General features: G+C 41.6%; 1 protein-coding gene and 1 pseudogene across 3 annotated transcripts in view; one reads left to right on the top strand and one right to left on the bottom strand.

Annotated features, from left to right (window-relative positions):
• Nucleotides 1-2,917, top strand: part of LOC139383301 (reticulon 1a) — a 51,199-nt gene extending 48,282 nt beyond the window's left edge. For all 3 annotated transcript variants that reach the window (XM_071127769.1, XM_071127771.1, XM_071127772.1), the window contains 3 exons: nucleotides 171-217; nucleotides 1,882-1,940; nucleotides 2,098-2,917. In XM_071127769.1, coding sequence (XP_070983870.1) covers nucleotides 171-217; nucleotides 1,882-1,940; nucleotides 2,098-2,140 — 149 coding nt within the window. In that variant the 3' untranslated portion in view covers nucleotides 2,141-2,917. The remainder of the gene's footprint in view (nucleotides 1-170; nucleotides 218-1,881; nucleotides 1,941-2,097) is intronic.
• Nucleotides 2,918-3,538: 621 nt separating this feature from the next.
• Nucleotides 3,539-14,616, bottom strand: part of LOC139383590 (ATP-dependent RNA helicase TDRD9-like) — a 30,142-nt pseudogene continuing 19,064 nt past the window's right edge.

The following is a 14,616-nucleotide window of genomic DNA, read 5'->3' as shown; positions in this document are numbered from 1 at the left end:
TAAGGGCCTTGTTCAAAGGATTCATTCACAACTGAAGACGTAACAGATCTCATATTTTTGTTAAGTCTCTGAGCTGGGGCTTGGTTGACACATTGTGTACATGAGAATATTCCCAGGCGGACACTCCAGGTCTAACTGCTCCAACATGCGCTCACTCTCTTCCCCTACAGCCGTGGTGTCCATGTTCAGCATGCCCATTGTCTATGAGAAAAACCAGGTAAGAATTTCCCCTCACTCTCTAGAACACATGTACTGTACATGATTATTTTTTTACAATACAAAACACACACATACAAACATAGTCAACATCACACGTGCCCAGACTCACACGCCCATCTGCAGCACCCGCACACTCTCCGCCATATGTCCTCAAACTATACCATTTTGATTCTCTCTGTCACCCGGGCTCTTCAAACATTTTGATAATAAAACATTTGACCTGTCCATTGTGTTAACCATGGAGGATTGGTTGATTTCCAGTTCAGTTTTTAACCATGGAGGATTGGTTGATTTCCAGTTCAGTTTTTAACCATGGAGGATTGGTTGATTTCCAGTTCAGTTTTTAACCATGGAGGATTGGTTGATTTCCAGTTCAGTTTTTAACCATGGAGGATTGGTTGATTTCCAGTTCAGTTTTTAACCATGGAGGATTGGTTGATTTCCAGTTCAGTTTTTAACCATGGAGGATTGGTTGATTTCCAGTTCAGTTTTTAACCATGGAGGATTGGTTGATTTCCAGTTCAGTTTTTAACCATGGAGGATTGGTTGATTTCCAGTTCAGTTTTTAACCATGGAGGATTGGTTGATTTCCAGTTCAGTTTTTAACCATGGAGGATTGGTTGATTTCCAGTTCAGTTTTTAACCATGGAGGATTGGTTGATTTCCAGTTCAGTTTTTAACCATGGAGGATTGGTTGATTTCCAGTTCAGTTTTTCAAAAGGATTGACAAGAAAGTATCATCCAACCCATGAGGTATCTCACTGCACCCTCATTTGCCATGTCTTGAAATATGCAGACGGATTAAAAGTAAACAAATGTACATTGTAATACTTCTGACAGCCACCTTTCTAACTCTGGCCATAACTTTTGAATTTAATAATCCATGCCTTCTGGAAATGTTATAGTCATTGTTAATTTTACACTTACACATGACTGCTATTGTGGTGTAGAATTTGTGAATTTTGTCTTGTGTAATAAATGGTATATATATTAATATACTGGATTAAGCATACAGTTTAGTTAACTGTAATTTTATTAGTTGTGTTCCAACATTCCCTCCATTTATGCCAATATCAGTTATTTTTAAGTCTAGGTTCCAATAGTTAATTCTGAAAGATATCCAAGGATTGTTTCATAGGGTTGTGTTTTTAGGGAGTGATATTGATTCTTGTAGAATACATTTAATTTTCTTTGCTGTTGTTATAGTGTTAACTATAAAGTTGAATCTTCTTAGCTTAATCCTTTGAAAAAACACATCCTTTGGGGCCATAAATGTGCATGTTCAATATGTTCCCATTGTTCCTCTTTAGTGCATTTAACTATATGTCACAAGTAAAAGCCCTGGGTGGTGAGTTGATACAAGTCCAAGTCTGGAAGTTTAAAACCACCCTCAGACTTAGGAAGATCTAAAACATTCCTTTTTATTCTGAGTTTTATTTTCCCATATAGTCTTATAACAGTATACTTTTTAAAAGAATGTCTTTGGTGGGGTAGTTGGTATTACAGAGAAGTATAAACTCTGGCAGTCATGCTATTCTGAAGAGGTTTATTCTACCCATTAGACTGTTGCGTTTAATTATTTCTACTTTCATATTGTTGAGTAATGGATAAAGAATATTTTTTTTATGTAATCCAAGTTGTTTTTCCTCTCTTCACCCTCAGGCACAGATTGACCAATATGTGGGACTAATACGGACCCAAGTGAACTCTGTGGTGGGGAAGTGAGTAGTAGTTAATGACCTTTTCTACTCAAGAATAAACACACTAGTCCCTGGAACATCCCACTATAAAATAGATTGGAATGATGTTCATCTTGATACAAACTAGAAAAGTTTAACACTGTATCAGAGTGGTGACCTCCATGTTTTGTCTCGACAGGATCCAGGCGAAGATCCCCGGGGCCAAGCGAAAGGAAGAGTAGACCTGCGTCTTGCTAACAGTGGAGCCCAGCTCAGACTCAGTGGCAGACAGCTTGATCATTGTTGGATAGCCTTGTCATTATCTGGGGGTAGTACTATGTCATCTAGAAGGTGTTCTCTAAAACCAACCACTGGAGAAGCCTTGACCCCAAAACTGTCTAGAATGGTTAACACACACAGTAAATCACCCATGTTCAAGATAAGTCTAGGTAGACAAGTACACAATTTGGAAGAAAATGTATTTTTTATTTTGTGTTGCTTGTTATTAAGCGCATGAAGTCAAGCCTTGAGTAAATATTATTTTGTATCTTTCGTGCAGTTTTCACACTAGTTTTTATTTTCCTTCAGTGCTTACAACAAACTAAGGTTTGGCACAAAAAAGCGATATGCCTACAGAAATGCTCTGCTGCCAATGTTAAATACTGCTTCATGTTTCTGAGTTAGCTGGTGGGGCTTCTCTCAGTATATATAGTCAATATATATATACACATTTCAAAATGATTTCCTTTGTGTTTTCAAGCACAAAATAATTTGATGTAATTGTAGTGTTTTTTGCATAACTGTGTAACTACACACAATATAATGTTTTAGGTACTGTTGTTCAACTACTATGAAGACAAGGATTATCTGATGATATTTAGCTTGTTTGAATTAACTGTCCAACTTTGTACAATGTTCACCTATACTCAATGTAGTTCTTAGACCCTGGTCTAACTATTTGCACTTACAGTATGTATTTAATTACAGAATAAGACAAATAAATGTTCCTTGATGTATAATGTTATCGTTTTACAGATGCATTACTGAAAATAGGGTCCAAGACAAAGTTTGGACAAGGGCAGTCTCGTCTTGAGTTAGAAATATTAGGACATATGAGATGTTATGTTTCGTAATGGTACAGAGTGCATACAACACTAGATAAATATCCAAAGTGATTTGAAATAACATTCTATGAACAAACAGATACCTTCTGGCACAGAAGGCCCTTTCCTGTTACGTGTGTGCTTGCATGTCAGTATGCTGAGGTGACAAATTTAACTTGGCTGTCAGGTCACTGAACTAAAGCTAGCACCATACCGTGACTAAGTCAGATTCATTTATACAAAAGAAAAGGAGTTCCATTCCTTGAATATCAATGATTTATATCCCAAAATTATAGTGTAGTTATACTTTCCAAACACCTAACACAGCAATAGCAAAGCTGAATAAAAAGAAAAACCCAGGACATGAGAAGCATGGCAGGACCATGTGCAAAATGATCCAAATATATACCACAATTATCAAACGAGAATGTCCTCCCTGAGGATTCCAGAAGAAGAAAATATTGTAAAACATAAATAAGGGGAGCCAAGGTGAAAACAGCAGCATGCTGTGCTTCTGGTTGCTGCTTTAGAATGGCCTCACATGTTGAGCAGTGTGACGGGGTGTAGCTGGAACAGGACCCCTTTGTTCTTTCCATCTTCTGACTGGGATCCACCTGCACACAAACACCACGCACACGCTCAATATACACTGAACACTAGAAATTATAGTTAAGTATGGGCCTTACTTTCTTTTTAAAGTCAGGACTGATTTGATTGAAGTGGGGAAAACTAACATTACACCATGAATTCAAGCCATACCTGGTTCCATTTATTTGGTTCCTCATAGTACACAGGAACAAGGTCTTCCCGAGGGGGTGACTTAGTAAATAACCTGACGAGGCGTTCGCTGCAGTCATCCTGCAGGCTGTTGATCCTGTCAGGCCCCAGGTGCAGAGGACCGTTGGGCCCCTCACACACCAGACGGTTGATGGCACCACGCAAAGCATTGATCTGATCCAACAAACAAAAAAACACTGGTTGTGTGTGGAAAGTTGACACTCGTGTTTTATGATAAATATTCATTTGAATGGACTGACGCAGGAACTACAAGGGTGTTAGCTACCTCTGTGATGTCCTCTACATCGAATTTGACATCAAAGGCGAGCTCTGTGTCATGTTCAGGCAGGACAGCCTCCTGAGACTGGACGTTCCACCCCAGACCACAGAGGGCACCAGTGTAGCTGGTCCTCTCCTTGTTGGTGCTGCAGAGAACAGGCAAGGTTACATTACAGACCTGTAGAACTTAATGTATGATTTCAAGTGAATATTGCAACATTATTTATGTTATCACTTAGCCCCCTAGAGTACGTGTGGAAATATAATAAGCAAAAAAATAAAAGCTGTCAGTTTAAGCTAGAGATGTGTTTTCTTCGCATGAGGCTGCGTCTCTATCCACCGATGTCGCCCTTCCGCATCTGCAGTGAAGGGTGGCAGAGCTAGAGCCGTGTTTGTCAGACCATGAGACATCCCAAAAATTGGTCTTCTCACGAAAACAGCTGTAGTGTCCAAACGGTTTGCCAAACAGTTTATATAAACTTAGGTAGGTGTGGTCTCACGGTAATTGAACTTTAATTAACAAACATGTTTAGTATCTCCACGCATACAAGCCGCTGATGCGTGCCTTTGGAACATCAATTTACACCAAAAAAAAAGTATAAATCAATTCAATATACACCATCACAATAAACCCATTATTTATTTTAGCCATGCCACACATTATGAAAAACAGAATATAAGTTGGTCTACTGTATGTTATCTGGCTATGCTCCATGCTAGATTTAGAGTTATTTGGCAACTTTAGTTGTGAATGATATAAACCTTAGAATGTCTTGAATAAAAACATAAGGGCTGCATGGTGCGACTGTAGGCTATTGATGATTTGAGAAAGTTACAAAAAAAAGCTTGCCATGCCTCAGGCTGCACAGCTGTTCCCTCATCAAATAATCATCAAATAATCATATTTTCACCCATCAGACTATTGTCAATTTAATCTAGTCTTTACCAATATGTCAAATTAGTTTCCATTTAGAATGGACCATTATCAAATGGGCAGGAAGAGCGGCAGGGGGGAAAAGCCATCATCTCTATGAACTCCAATTGAGCTTTTCCCGCCTGTCCTTTTTCCCAATGATGCCTGGTAAGCTACTTTGGTTTTATAGTGGTGCTTATTATGAGCAGCTGAGAAAGAAATAACATTTATTTTACTCCACGCATTAACCACTGTTTGAGGAGAATGCTGACATTCTGCCCAAACCCTGTATGCCATGGGCTCTCCAAACGTGTTCCTGCAGCTACCCAGTTGTTAAATTTGGGGAAACTAAGTGAAATCTGTTCGGGAACAGCAATAGTAAAACGCTTTCGCAACTAAACATATTTCACTAAACTGTTGACGCCCCCTCTGAACGCTCGCGAAATAAATAAAGGAGAGATGAGATGGAAACGCAAGGTGGTGAGATTCTGTATAGCTTAAAAGGTAATGTGTCAACCAATTAATTATGAAAATATATATTTTTAAATATTTCACTTGGCTATTCGAAAATCAAATTCAATATAATTGTAGGCTAACTGTAAGTCACCGTGCACAATCAATGAACCAACAGCATCGCCTACAACTATACGTTCTCTTCCAGATTCGTCGATAGAAGTTTTGGAGAGTAGCATAAGGCTGTGGTGTAAAGAACTTAAGTAAAAATACTTGAAAGTACTACTTGGGGTATCTGTACTTAAAGTTAAAAATACCAATAGCAAGTAAATAATGTACTTTGCACATTTTCCCTGACAATGAAAAGTATCAAGAGAACATCTGGCAGACTCACTAAACACACATGCTATGTTTGTAAATGATGTCTTGTGTTGGAGTGTTCCTCTGGCAACAAAACAAAAACAAGAAAATGGTGCCACCCGGTTTAATTTCTGTAAGGAATTTGAAATGATTTATACTTTTAATACTTAGGTATATTTAAAACCAAATACTTTTTTACTTTTACTTCCTTAATATTTTACTGGGTGACTTTCAATTGAGTCATTTTCTATTAAGATATCTTTCCTTTTACTCAAGAATGACAATTGGGTACTCTTTATACCATTGGCATAAGCTAACCAGTCCATCCAGTATGAATAATAACAGACCACACTCAAAGGCAATTACTTGAATTTGTTTAACTTGAGTATAGGCTAGACCAAAGATGTACCAAAGACATCTGAAATCAGTGTTGTTGAATGTTTTTCTACCATGAGTAATATGCAGTAGGCTATGTATTGTATAACGGCACAATCCTAATATTAATATGCATAAGCTCTAATATGAGCATGTATTTTGAACTAATCACCACCTTAAAAAGAGCTCTTCATTTAATTGTGTTAGGCTTTGAAACCTTCACAACGACCATGTTTTACAATTGCTTTCAAATTGATCATCACATGTTTATCCATTCCACCGGTCTAATGTCCATTGCGCCTGTTTCTTGCCCAAGCAAGTCTCTTCTTATTATTGGTGTCCTTTAGTAGTGGTTTCTTTGCACTAATTCCACCATGAAGGCCTGATTCACACAGTCTCCTCTGAACAGTTGATGTTGAGATGTGTCTGTTACTTGAATTCTGTGAAGCATTTATTTGGGCTGCTATCTGAGGTGCAGTTAACGCTTATGAACTTATTCTCTGCAGCAGAGGTAACTCTTGGTCCTCCTTTCCTGTGGCGAACCTCATGAAAGCCAGTTTCATCATAGCGCTTGATGGTTTTTGTGACTGCACTTCTTGACATTTTCCACATTGACTGACCTTCATGTCTTAAAGTAATGATGGACAGTCGTTTCTCTTTGCTTATTTGAGCTGTTCTTGCTATAATATAGATTTGGTATTTTACCAAATAGGGCTATCTTCTGTATTCCACCCCTACCTTTTCGCAACACAAATGATTGGCTCAAACTCCACAAATTAACTTTCAACAAGGCAGAACTGTTAATTGAAATGCATTCGAGGTGACTACCTCATAAAGCTGGTTGAGAGTGTGCAAAGCTGTCATTAAGGCAAAGGGTGGCTACTTTGAAGAATCTCAAATATATTTTGATTTGTTTAACACTTTTTTGGTTACTACATGATTCCAAATGTGTTACTTCATATTTTTGATGTCTTCACTATTATTCTACAGTAGAAAATAGTAAAACATAAAAACCCTGGAATGAGTAAGTGTATCTGTGTGTGTGTGTGTGTGTATATACACACACACACACACACTGCTCCAAAAAATAAAGGGAACACTAAAATAACACATCCTAGATCTGAATGAATGAAATATTCTTATTAAATACTTTTTTCTTTACATAGTTGAATGTGCTGACAACAAAATCACACAAAAATGATCAATGGAAATCAAATGTATCAACCCATGGAGGTCTGGATTTGGAGTCACACTCAAAATTAAAGTGGAAAACCACACTACAGGCTGATCCAATTTGATGTAATGTCCTTAAAACAAGTCAAAATGAGGCTCAGTAGTGTGTGTGGCCTTCACGTGCCTGTATGACCTCCCTACAATGCCTGGGCATGCTCCTGATGAGGTGGTGGATGGTCTCCTGAGGGATCTCCTCCCAGACCTGGACTAAAGCATCCGCCAACTCCTGGACAGTCTGTGGTGCAGTCTGTGGTGCAGTTGGTGGATGGAGCGAGACATGTCCCAGATGTGCTCAATTGGATTCAGGTCTGGGGAACGGGCGGGCCAGTCCATAGCATCAATGCCTTCGTCTTGCAGGAACTGCTGACACACTCCAGCCACATGAGGTCTAGCATTGTCTTGCATTAGGAGGAACCCAGGGCCAACCGCGCCAGCATATGGTCTCACAAGGGGTCTGAGAATCTCATCTCGGTACCTAATGGCAGTCAGGCTACCTCTGGCGAGCACATGGAGGGCTGTGCGGCCCCCCAAAGAAATGCCACCCCACTCCATGACTGACCCACCGCCAAACCGGTCATGCTGGAGGATGTTGCAGGCAGCAGAACGTTCTCCACGGCGTCTCCAGACTCTGTCACGTGCTCAGTGTGAACCTGCTTTCATCTGTGAAGAGCACAGGGCGCCAGTGGCGAATTTGCCAATCTTGGTGTTCTCTGGCAAATGTCAAACGTCCTGATCGGTGTTGGGCTGTAAGCACAACCCCCACATGGACGTCGGGCCCTCATACCACCCTCATGGAGTGATGTTTCTGACCGTTTGAGCAGACACATGCACATTTGTGGCCTGCTGGTGGTCATTTTGCAGGGCTCTGGCAGTGTTCCTCCTGCTCCTCCTTGCACAAAGGCGGAGGTAGCGGTCCTGCTGCTGGGTTGTTGCCCTCCTACGGCCTCCTCCACGTCTCCTGATGTACTGGCCTGTCTCCTGGTAGCGCCTCCATGCTCTGGACACTACGCTGACAGACACAGCAAACCTTCTTGCCACAGTTCGCATTGATGTGCCATCCTGGATGAGCTGCACTACCTGAGCCACTTGTGTGGGTTGTAGACTCCGTCTCATGCTACCACTAGAGTGAAAGCACCGCCAGCATTCAAAAGTGACCAAAACATCAGCCAGGAAGCATAGGAACTGAGAAGTGGTCTGTGGTCACCACCTGCAGAACCACTCCTTTATTGGGGGTGTCTTGCTAAATACCTAAAATTTCCACCTGTTGTCTATTCCATTTGCACAACAGCATGTGAAATGTATTGTCAGTGTTGCTTCCTAAGTGGACAGTTTGATTTCACAGAAGTGTGATTGACTTGGAGTTACATTGTGTTGTTTGAGTGTTCCCTTTATTTTTTTGAGCAGTGTATATATCTTTTTTTAAATATATTTTTTAATATACCTTAAGGTGTCCTAAAATTCTAAACCAAATAGCTAAATTATCCTTGTTATGATCGTCTTAAAACAATTCCACGTTAGCTTGGTAGAACCCCAATCATTTCACATTCCCTATAGGGCCTTAGGGTACGGTTCTCTGATAGGTAATTTGATCAAATGTGAATGTGGTGAGGAGCATACTATCTCCAAGCAGACTGACCGTAGCTCTATGACAGGGCGGAAGAGCATGGTGATGAGAGCAGGCAGGCCGTGGATGTGAGGCATCAGCGTAGTCTCCTTCAGTAGAATGCATGCGCCTAGAGCAGCACACACACGCATCTTACTGTTATAACAAAGTCAATGTCTGGTAGGGTCTTCACCCTTATTCTAGAGCCCTCAAATTCAAGTGTAGACCACGATATTTCCTACACTGAACACCTTGTTACAGCTGTTGATAAGTCTGATAATAATCAGAACCCCCCCTGCCATTACATTAAGGGGGGGTTCATAGCTACAGTCATGTGAAAAAGTGCATCCCCTGGAAATTATTTTTATTTTTTTGTAAATATTTGGACAGATGGATATGTAATCTTCACTTCAACATTATTGAGAGATAAAGGTCACCTAATATAACAAATTAAACTGAATGCAAATTATAGTCTATCATTTAATCATTAAAAAAAAACAATTAAAAAAAAGGAACAGAAATGGAATTCCATGGTGCGGAAAAATAAGTACACCCCTAGTTCAATAGCTGGTGTTGCCCCCTTTGGCTGAAATATCTTAATGTAGCCGTTTCTTTTAACTGCCTATCAGTCTCTTATATCAACTGGGAGGATTTTTTTTATCCCACTCTTTTTTAAAAAGGTACTGCTTCAACTGTGTCATGTTGGAGGGATTTCTTGCATGCACAACCCATATCAAGTCCCCCCACAGCATTGACAGGATTGAGATCTTGGCTTTAACTCGGCCATTCCATAACCATTTCTTCTTTTTGCACCATTCTGTTGTAGCTTTGCTTGTGTGTTATGGATCATTGTCCTGTTGCAAGATCCATGTTTGGTTCAGCTTCAGCTTTTTGACAGATGGCCTCACATTCTCCTCAAGAATTCTCTGGTACAATATGGAATTCATGGTTGACTAAATGAAGGCAAGCTGTCCCTCAGGCAGCAAAGCAGCCACAAACAATAACGCCAACCATGCTTTACAGTCAGTATGAGGTTCTTCTGTTCAAAGGCCGTTTCATTTTCGCCTGGCATTGCGACAAACTCCACCTTTGACTCATCTGTCCAGAGCACATTGTTCCAGTAGTTTTGGTCTTTACTCAGGTGTTGTCTGGCAAACGTCAGTCGTGTCTTGATATTATTTTTTTGAGATTAGAGGCTTCTTCCTTCCTGACCTCCCACGTAGGCCAAGTATGTGCAGTCTCTGACAGTTGACTCATGCACTTCGATATTGATTGTGGCAAGAGAGGCCTGTAGATCCCTTGATGTTACCCTGGGGTTCTTAGAGACTTCTATGAGCATCTTTTGGTCAGATCTTGGGCTGAATTTGGTTCGATGACCTGATTGCCAGTGGTCTGGAATTTTCTCCATTTGTAGATGATCCGTCGGACAGTGGAACGATGTACTTCGAATTGCTTGGAAATGGATTTGTAACCCCTCCCAGACTCACGGGCATCAATAATCTTTCATCTGAGGGCCTCCGAGGTATTTTGATCTTTGCATGACGTGTTACCACACACCCATATGGTTAAGGCGGCGCACAATTGGCCCAGCGTCATCCGGATTAGGGTTTAGCCGGGGTAGGCCGTCATTGTAAATAAGAATTTGCCTAGTTAAGTAAAAGGTTAAATTAAAAAAAATAAAGACCAAACCAGACAATGTTTCGAAACTTTATGGAAGGCTGGACCCTCGCTAGGTACTCTAATGATTTCCTAACCATTTGCACCAGTTTTGGTGCACCGGATCCTAACTTTAGGTGATGGTAAGGGTGTACACTTTTTTTCTGCATAAGGAAATTGCATTTATTTATTTTAATTGCATAACATTTTAAAAGTAAAACATTGTGTGTGATGTGTTAAATTGAGTTACCTTTATCAATGAATGTGGTTGGAATTTTGCAAAAATGTCCATGTGTCCAGATACGTAAAAAATTAATTAAAATACACTTTCCAAAGGGTATACTTACTTTTTCACAATACAATTCACAAGTTGATTTAAAAACTGTGTTTAACACTATCATGGTTGGCATCTAGTTGGGTTTGTCCAACATCGTGTGATGTCTTTGCATTTATGGTATTGTAAGTTGTTATCATATATTAAGCATTAATCAATTAAATGAGACATTGAAATTGAACAGTGTACAAATCCTGGATCTAGCTGTTGGACAGTTTTTTGTATAGATCTCAAAAATGCAGTGTAACATTGTGTCTCCTTATGTTACACGGTGTGAAAACAGTTCAAGGGCATACAAACCCAAAATGGGGAACCAGGCCCAGTCAATCAATTAGTTTTTCCCCACAAAAGGGCTTTATTACAGATATAAATCCCCCCCCCGCCACGATTCCGCAGGTGAAGATGCCAGATGTAGAGGTCCTGGGCTGGCGTGGTTACACATGGTCTGCGGTTTAGAGGCCGGTTGGACATAATGCCAAATTAACTAAAAACCAACGTTGGAGGGGGCTTATGGTAGAGAAATTAACTTTCAATTATCTAGCAACAGCTCTGGTGGACATTCCTGCAGTCAACTTGCCAATTGCACGCTCCCTAGAAACTTGAGACATCTGTGGCATTTTGTTGTGTGACAAAACTACACATTTTTTTGTGGGCTTTTATTGTCCCCAGCACAAGGTGCACCTGTGTAATGATCATGCTGTTTAATCAGCTTCTTGTTATGCCACACCAGGGATGTAAACAAATTTGTGCGCAAAATTTGAGAGAAATAAGCTTTTTGTGCATATGGGTTCTATATTAGGCCCTATATGTACAATTATATAAATTATACAATTGTATAACATTGGTGTCCTTGAAAATTACAATGAAGTGCTTGAAGAAGTCCCTGGAAGTTCTTGAATTTGACATACATTCTTTAAGCAGGGGTCATACAGACATTGTGTGTTGTTGTATAGGTGGAGATATGGGCTAATTTGCATATATTCACTTTAATTCCTCTAAGTACCATTCAGAAATGTTTTGCCCAATGTTACACATTGGCCCCATTATTTATAGAAAGACCCTTATACGTGTTAAATAACAGGAACAATTCATTAATTAATTAAATACATTAAAAAAATCGCCAGATACCTATTGTATCCCAGGAATTCCTGACAGGAAGGTGTGGCCCTGGCCCACTAATACACTGTAGAACCAAATTTACACCAGCTCACATGCTACCAAAATGCCAATGTCGCCATCTTGTGGTGAACTAACATCGTCTGGTTGAACCAGACAGGCAGTCTATTGAACACAACCTAGGAAATGTGAGTTAGCCGTTTGGCCAGTGTTCTTGCCTTGCTCTTCAGAAAGGACCGGCTGGTCTTGGAGAAGGACTGGAGCAGGCTGTCGATGAGCTGTTTCTCTTTCTCCTTGTTGGTCTTCCAGGAGCTGCTGGTAGCGTTGGGGGTGAAGGTTCCGTCCTGCAAGTCTTTATACAGAGACATCAGCACCCCGTGGCTCTGCTGCAAGACACAACGACACAGCACTGTCAGGGCCACAGCCTCTCTGTGTTTATACTGCTGGACAGCTAGGACACACTGAATGATATTTGTTTATAGCCAAGCCTTACAAGAATACCACAATTGAACAATTCCCCATTAGCACAACTTTCCAAAAAGATACATGGCAGTTGATTCTGCAGTGAAGACAGAAAGCTGGTCTGTGTTTCTTAAGGTACCTTGGACTCAAAGCTCTCTTCGGTCTTAATGGCGTGTCCCTCCTGTATCATGATATCAGCCACACTGGAGGTGACCGTGTCGGTGTTGATGAGCAGCTCCACGTGCATGACGCCGTGCAGGATAGAGAACAGGGAGACAATGAGTGAGAGGCCGTTCACCAGGGTTATGAAGCGGTTGCGTGCGCGGCTGCTCCACTGGTCCCCCAGGATCATGGACTGGGCTGATGGATGCATCCCCGAGATACGAAACTCCTGGGCCTGAGTAGGACACAGTCACACCAGAATACAGGCACATTTTATCTGGTTAGGGTGTGGCCAAAATAGGGTGGATCAGGAAGATACAGTAGGTTTCCTATATAGACTTTGTAGCTGTACCTGCAATGGGTGGGCCATGATATCAGCAGGTAGCTCCCTCAGACAGCTGCATGACACCAGGGTGGTGTTTCCGTAGTCCAAAAAGAACACCTGGGACATTCAAAACACATACTTTACATGGTTCATCCACTATAACAGCAACTATAATTAACCTGTATTTAAGTGTATGAAAGGGAGTGATTGTGTGTGCCAGTAAGCTTGGAGAGCATGTGATTGTACCTCCACAGAGCTGCCGCCCTGCTCGTCGCCCTCAGAGAAAGGTGCCAGGCACAGTAGGTTGGGGTAGAGAGAGACAGGAACTGGACACAGCTCACGAGAATTCATCTCAGCTGTCAGATAGCGCTGCTTCTCCATGCTGGCCTCGCCTGCCTGGAAGCCCCAGAAGTGGCCCACCTCCACCACCTAGGGAGCCAAGATGAAGGGGGCATGCTCGGTTACCACCTCCACTGTAGACTGTACATAACGAACATGGAGGGTGTGATCACCTAAACTCAGTTACTCTAGATATAATCTTCACCACATTACTCATTTACACAAATAACTCAAAGAAATGTGACTGAAAAAGGAGTTTCAGCCTGATTACCAACTTCTGTAATGTTGACCACGAGCTTGTCTGGGTCGATGGTACTGCTCAGCACCCCCACTGGGTAGACCGAGTTGTCCTGGAAGTCCACATTCACCCTGCAAACCACAGAACTGGATAGAATGAGTGATGAAAAAAAAACCTGGAGGATCCCTCCAAGGGGGAACACAGTGCAAGTGTAACAGTCAGTCACTGAGCTGCATCAGTGACACAAATAATCTATGAGACTGACCCAACTGTAACTCACTCTCATGACAGCCCAGTCTCTAAATGTGTGTAAAGAGAAGGGGGGCGGGGTCTAGCTCGGCCTAAATCTTCCCTCTAAGAGGCTGTGTGATGGCTGTGGAGTGTTAACCATGGTGCCAGCACGTCAGGTTACATCCAGGCCCAGTGTGGAGGGGTGCAGCCTGTGGGTGGCTGCAGGGCCCACTTCCCCCAAACAGCCACTGACAGGACACCTCCACCCCCCTGAAGAGGTACCTGGCCCTGAGCCAGAGCTGGCATTAGCTAGACATCTACTGACCGCAAAACACATTTATCTTGAGAAGTTGGGGTAAGATGCTTCACCCATGCAGAAAACTGTATTTTGTAGCATATGAGAGGGTTAAAACTACACCTCCTAGCAGAGTATTATTAGTGTGAGAAGGATGTATAGGCGTTCTACCGAGCGTATCTCATGTGGCAGACGGTCCTGCTCCCAGCGTGGGACTCCACTTTGTCACTGGGGTGCACAAACAGGCCCAGAGGATGCCTCTGGTGGGCCAGGAGGAGGGCCAGTGACACCTCAGGGAGCACCCCCGACCCCCGGGTAGTCATCCGGTAGAACTCCACATGCCCCCTGAACGAACAAACAAATGTTCATCTTACCAATGAACTATGGGTATGCTGTTAGACCATTTAGGTCAAAACATCTAAGAAGTATTTATCTATGAAACATGATGAGTTATGGTACATATA

The sequence above is a fragment of the Oncorhynchus clarkii genome, chromosome 25 (assembly GCF_045791955.1).
Source record: "Oncorhynchus clarkii lewisi isolate Uvic-CL-2024 chromosome 25, UVic_Ocla_1.0, whole genome shotgun sequence".
NCBI classification, from domain to species: domain Eukaryota; kingdom Metazoa; phylum Chordata; class Actinopteri; order Salmoniformes; family Salmonidae; genus Oncorhynchus; species Oncorhynchus clarkii.
Note: the sequence above shows the minus strand (reverse complement) of the source record. Positions and strands in the feature narration are given on the sequence as shown.